Source organism: Eucalyptus grandis, chromosome 8 (genome assembly GCF_016545825.1).
Source record: "Eucalyptus grandis isolate ANBG69807.140 chromosome 8, ASM1654582v1, whole genome shotgun sequence".
NCBI lineage: Eukaryota > Viridiplantae > Streptophyta > Magnoliopsida > Myrtales > Myrtaceae > Eucalyptus > Eucalyptus grandis.
The window spans coordinates 72,625,332-72,632,074 of NC_052619.1; the positions used below are offsets into that span (position 1 = coordinate 72,625,332).

Below are 6,743 nucleotides of genomic sequence, written 5' to 3' on the forward strand. Positions count from 1 at the left end.
AACATACTTATAACCTACCTCAGTCCCCGGCACCATAGGGAATCTTGCTCTATTGCAATATTACACTAGAATGACGAATTAATCCCCAGTGGAGTGGCGTACGATAAAGAAACATATACGGGAGCCAATTCTCCATGGCCGCAGAAGCCAAGCTTCTAGATATGAAGGGGACAACCCCTTATCAGCCTAGGCAGGAGCTCGATGCCACGTCAATTGATGCTCTTAAAGGGAAAAATATGTGATTTCATTGCTCTCCATTCTTTTAACCATAAACTAAAGCTCGAATTCTTAGCCACTACATCAGTGGACACCTCTTTATCGTCAACCAGTTTCATTGCATATGTTTCAAACTCATCTAGTCTGTCTCGAAGGAAAGTTGGGTTGTTTGGGTCGCTTTGCCTCCTAAATTTGTCCAGCCACTCCTTTGCTTCTTCCACCCTTGCCCAAAAGCAAGTGTCCTGGGTCGAGCTTGCATACCTTATTCTCCTATTGCCCAGTTTCTTGGTCACAACTCTCTCGGTCCACCAGTGATCGAAAATTTTATATCTCCTCTCTCTTCCATTGCTTATGTAGTGGCCTTTCCTAAGGTGCATCCCAGACCGATAATACTCCGCAATTTCCAATGGCTCCACAAGAAGCTTATATAACTGCGACTCGCTTACCCATTCTGACCTTTTGTGCAAATCGTGTGGGAGCTCTTTCTTGTCCAACATGCATATGACCTCATCCCAAAAGACTGCAAGCTTGAACCGGTTCATGTTTACATGGGACTCTCTCTTTGAGGCTCCCCTCTGCTTGAAAGAATCATAGTATCCTCTTTGCTCATTGGACTTGTCACAACAGGCTTTATACCACTCTATCTCCATCCTATAAGGAGTGATTTTGGATAGCCTAATGGCTAAATTGGCAGCATTTATGTTTGGGTGGCGCCTCATTTGCCTCGCCATTGTCAAGTAATCTTTTGCCAGTGCAATGACTGCCTACAAAGTAGAGGATCAAAAAACTTTTAAACTCAGTGGAATTGCACCCAATAATAAAAAGCCTAGATTGATACAATTACAAATTGTGATCACTCGATGATTTAAGGTGCCGTGTTCCTACCTGTTGAGATGTCCCCAAGGAGTTCAAAGCCATTGAAAGACTTGCTTCATAGCTTGTTTCAGAGAGATCTCCTTCCATGAAGCTTCTGATTAAAGATTGATGAGTAAGTCTCTCAACATACCACCCATACTTAAGGTGCTCCTCAATGACACAACTTGGAGAGCCTATCCTTAGCATCAAATGCATCATCTTGTTGACAGATGCAGCATTGTCCAAACAAATCATGCCCTTGTTTGAACAGAACAAGTAATTCCCTAAGGGCCAAAATGACCTCCCTCCCAAGCCTTCTCCCTTGTTGGCCAAGCGCTCCATGTCAGCCATAGCGAAGGAAAATAACCAGGCTTTGTCTTCTTCAATTAATTGGAGGTTAGAGAAATTCAAAGAGTTTGGTGACATCATAGATGTGTACCAGAATCTTATGAGGGCCTGCCATTGGGGAGTTAGAACAAGTGATTGGTTGAGAGATAACATTGGCATTATATCATGTGTCAACACGATGTTGTAGAAGCTACCACCCCATCTTTCGCGGATGATGACTTGGGAAAGTGACTTATTGCCGAGGAAAGGAGAGCCGAAACCAATGCATAAGATCGAGATGAGTGGGAAGATGGATTTGAGCCGGAAGAGTAGCCAAAGAGTTGTGAGGAATGCGACTGATCCTCCTATGGAATGGCCTGTGATCACTATTGACTTGGTTTCAGCCAGCAAGCTACGAATCTGCATCCATATATAAGATTTCCTAAGATGTAGTTAAATGCTTCTTGAAAAAATCTTGATTACAACTCTTCAAAAGCTTCAATGAAAAATTAAATTTGACCAGATCATGTTAGATTAGAAGAGTTATGGGAACTGATTAGATAGAAAATCATTGGTCATACTGCAATTGCTAGATTTGTGGAACTATTTATTATGCTATTAAAACAACACTAACATGTTCAACAAAATATGTTAAGTATGCAAATATGTTTTAACACACGTATAGAGTGTTATTTTATGTATGGCTCTTGCATTTGAATAATCTTATGAGAAGAGTACCATTCATGACCAGAAGATCTGTCGCATGAACGGTTCGGTTTGACATTACTCCAAACCAAAATCATCGGATTCACAATAATTCAAAATTTGGTCCTAGAGGTTATCATGGACTAAACGGGCCGTGAGACCCGCTGCCCAAGGTTGATCAACATTGACAGGCCCGAAGGACAATATCGCGGGCCTGAGCTTGGCCAGCTCACTTCGGACAGCCCATGCCTTAATAAAATTAAATATTTTAATCGTGGGAAAGAAAGAAAGTTTACAAATGAAAAGTTGCTATCATGAATATAATAAAGAAAAGTTGCAATTGGCCTGGCTTTGAACATCAGGGCGTGTGGCGTGTGGCTTGCTAAATCGAACCAAAGTGCATGGATAATTTATTTGTGTCATTTTATCTTCTTTTTATTGATGATTAAACTAACATTAGGTGAGCACAAAACTTCAAGCCTATGAAAAAGCCTAGAGAGCATTATTGATTAGTTAAGGGTATCGGTCATGATTTTTCCTGAAATAATCATTCCAATATTCAATTTTACTACTTTTAAGTTAAATTACTATATGAGAATGGCGATTGGTAACTTGACATTTATACATACCTATAAGAAAATTACAATTATCGAGAATAATTACATAGCAAATTTGAGCTATTTTACTATGCTATTTTTTAATCACTAAGGCTCCATTTTTTTGAGGGGTAATAATTTTAAAGAAAAAGTTTTTTTTGGATTTTTTGACACTCTTTAACGGAAAATGAATTAGCCAAGGAAAATGTTTTCTGTTATTGGAAAAAAAACACCTTCAAAAATAAAGAAAATGTTTTCCACTTTTCAAAAAGTGAAAAACATTTTTCATAACTTTTTCCATTTCACTTTCTTTCGCCAAACAATATTTCTTTTATTTTTATGTTTTCTTTTTCTTTCTTTTCTTCTTCTTCTTCTTCTTCTTTTATTTGTATGTTTTCTTTTTCTTTCGCCAAACAATATTTCTTTTAGCCGGTTGTCGGCTATGGTGACGGTTGACAACCGGCCTTTGGCGAGCTCCAACCTTGCCTGATCTGGCAAAACCGAGCTTGCTTGAGGCTGGCAAGCTCGGATTTTGCTAGATTTGGTGAGTTGGGCGGGACTTAGACATTGCTCGATTAGGTAAGACGAAGCCTTGTCGGCCTAGGGTGAGGCCAAAGCTTGCCAATGATTGGCTAAGGCGAAGGAAGAAGAAGAAAAAGAAAGAAAAGAAAAAAAGAAAGAAAAAATAAAACGCAAAAAGGAAGATGAAGGAAAAAAAGAAAAAAAAAAGAAAAGGAAAGGAAAAAATTAAAAATTGAAAGATTAACCATAAGTATAATAAACCTTACAAAAGCTTTAGATAATTCAATAAATTTATGATGAGAGCTGTAAGCGATGTAAAATTTAACTTTATAGAAGAGTCAATAGAGCAGATGGGCAATAGAAGTTGCCAACCTCGTCTTGAAAAGAGCGCGTCTGGTGACGAAGGAAGAGTTGAAGCACTCCGGAGTGGACCATGACCGGCTCCTCGCTATCGAAATGGTATTTCAACTGCGCGAACAGGCCGTGGCCGGCCGCATCCAGCGACACCAGCATGCCGTCGTTCGGATCCCAACCGAGCACCGGCAGCTCTTGGACGCCTGAGAATGCCACGTACCCCACGCCCCCGACTTGCTCCACCACAAAGCCACCACACCCCCTTGCGTTCGCAGTGCTGCACAGCCTCCACGCCTCCTTCAGCAGCGGCGTCGAGGCCAGGAAAGTCCCCAACATCTCGCTCGTCTCAAACCTTTCCAAGACGACGAAGAAAGAGGAAAAGAAAATAAGGAAAAAAAAAAAAACAAAAATGTTAAAGGAAGAAACGGAGTAGCAGCTGGAAACATGGAAACTCCCGAAATCAAGGTGAGCAGGAGAAGGGAGTAGGCTGTTACGATGAAGCTTCGGTGTCCATGGTTTCCTCTTTTGCCGGTGGAGTGGGAAGTGAAATGGAATATCAACCTTGGGTTTTTATCGTCTGAAGGATGGCGGCCTTGTTAAGTTGGTCAAGTCCTGGGAGTGGGGTGCTGAGTCGGAGACGCGCCAGGACTGTTGGCCAGGCCTGCGAGTCGGATCTTCCTGAAGAAGGGACTTCGATGTCCAGAGACAAGGAATGGAACTCGCAGACAAAAGACGGGAGAGAGATAATGGAGAACGCGAAGTGGGTTGTCGTCCAGTATAGACCGAAGGAGAATGTGTCCCCTAAGAAAAGCGGGGGGAGAGGAAGGACAAGCTGATCTTTTGAAAATCATTCACATTGTTGGAAAGAAGAACGTACTTACCAACTTTTTGTTAAGATCAAAAGTATCAACAGAAATCAACATGTATATCATGAGGCATGCTTTCCATGCTTTTCACCACAATGAAAAGTATAAGATTGAGAGAATACGAGTTTGGCCAAGCTAGCAATACCCCAGGAGATTGTTGAACAAATTCAGAATGATAGCCTTACTGAAAATCTGGAAAACCTTATGTGACAATGCTACACAGATCTATTCAGACTCCATGGTTCTATTCTTTATCCTTTTGGATTGAATTCCAGCTATCTGTTCATACACCATCTAATCTGGAAGGAAGATGACTTCCTTGATCAACTCCGATGGTTATTATGGTACTTAACCAATAAGTACTTAATAGTTATTGAAATTCCCACTAGGATATATATATATATATATATATATATATATATATATATATATATATATATATATTTGGTAAAAGATATTCCCACTAGGATATTTGCACTTGAACGAAACACTGAAAAGGAAAGTGACAGAAACCTCTTAACTTTCCTCAATTGGTTTTATCATTCCACTCACTGGAAGCATCTTCTACAGCAAGAACTGAGAACTATCCGACCAGACCCAGAAATCTACGCTGTTCTATTCTTCAGATGACTATGGGCTTTTGTAAAAAATAATGGCAGCATCACTAATGCCTTACAAATTATAGGACCTGCATCCTATAAACCTCAGCCGCACCTTAAGGAAGCTCGGATTTATAAATCTTTTCCAGAATCAGTTGGTAGTTGTGAACACTAGTACTGAGAACTTCAAAGAGTTTTGTGCCAATAGAATAAAACAATTCCTGAAAATGTATGGAATTATAATGTATAAACTACATGAGATCATTATAACGTTACACCAAAAGCCAAAAAAACACTCGAAGAATTCAAACATGCTACAAGAACAACTTCATCATCACATGAGCAAGAATTAATAGATATAGATGATCAATTAGGGATTCTCTTTCTCAAGACCCCTATGATCAATGACCCTTGTCCTTATCTCTAGGAATGGACACATTTTCACTATGCTCAACTATCTAATTGGCATCAGCCAAACATGCCTAACAACACTACAGGATCTTCTAGGAATCGTGAAGAAGTATTTTCATCAAACGAGGCAAACGGGTGGAATACTCGAACTCTCTCTGAAAATCTACTTGTAGGACTTGAGCAAAAATATGAATAACATCTTTTGGCAGAGATGTATAGTTCTGATGACTTAGATTATGACTACAATGCCTATGATGGAAGAGATCGCTAACTGTAGCAAATCACTGTAGCAGTAGGCTAGGGAAATCACGTTTTATTATCACTGTTCATATTGTCAAGAGGAAGAAGATAAAGTTAAGGAGGAAGGGAGGAGGAGAAGGGAGGATTCGTTACGATGTGGCTTCGGTGTCCATGACGATAAAGATCGATCCAGGCAAGGCGGAATCAATATCGAATATCAACTTTGCTTTGCTTTGCACTGGAATGATCCCGATCCCAGCACATGGGTCGGGGGCATTTATACTCCCACGTGGTCAAATTGCAATACTACCCTTCCCTTCATTAGCTGCAAAACTGTCATGCCAATTGATGTACTCGCGTTTTGGGCCAGTTAATGGATCGAGCACTATCGAAAGGAATGAACTTTAATTAATTTGCTCCCTACTCGAAACCGAGATAAAGTATTTTGTAATATGGTTTTTCAAATGCTTCTGGGAGGATTTTGGGTCAGGTTCTTTATCTATGAAAGCCACGACTTGAATTTTTTATTATTATTATTTATAATGCGGAACTATAACACCATGTGATATGCGATTTATGTGCGCTCGAAAGGCTTAGATAATAGCAGCATCTAGGTTTGAATTTTGAGTTAGTATTACAAAAATCTGAAACTGATACACTGGTGACAAACGGAAAATAAAACCCTAAATTAGTACACTTGACATTTGTCACGTGTCATCCAACTCTGCAATCTGATAGTAAAATTTAACTAAAATTAACGGAAGATGGTAAAGTAGATTAGTTTAGTTTGATTAGTAGAAAATGAGTCTTAAAATCATATATTACCCATTTAAAATATAAGTGGGTCATATATGAGTCACTTATATCTTGAAAAGAGTACTTGAATGGGTTTAAAAATGAAAAGCCTAGAATAAATGGGTTTTAAATGAGTTGGACTTACAACCCATTTTCAATCGAAGGCTCACACTTTCTCTTTTCCTATTTAGCCTTATAGAAATCTTTTTATTTATAAAAATCAAAATTATAATTATTTTTTATATTTCCTTTTTCTT

General features: G+C 39.3%; 1 protein-coding gene across 1 annotated transcript; it reads right to left on the minus strand.

The window, feature by feature from the left end:
• Positions 1–209: 209 nt before the first annotated feature.
• Positions 210–1,413, minus strand: LOC104417949 (lipase-like PAD4). Its single transcript, XM_010029135.3, has 2 exons — positions 1,102–1,413; positions 210–980 (listed from the first exon to the last, which is right to left on the minus strand). Exons 1-2 carry the CDS (start codon positions 1,411–1,413, stop codon positions 210–212), a joined length of 1,083 nt encoding a protein of 360 aa, XP_010027437.2.
• Positions 1,414–6,743: the final 5,330 nt, after the last annotated feature.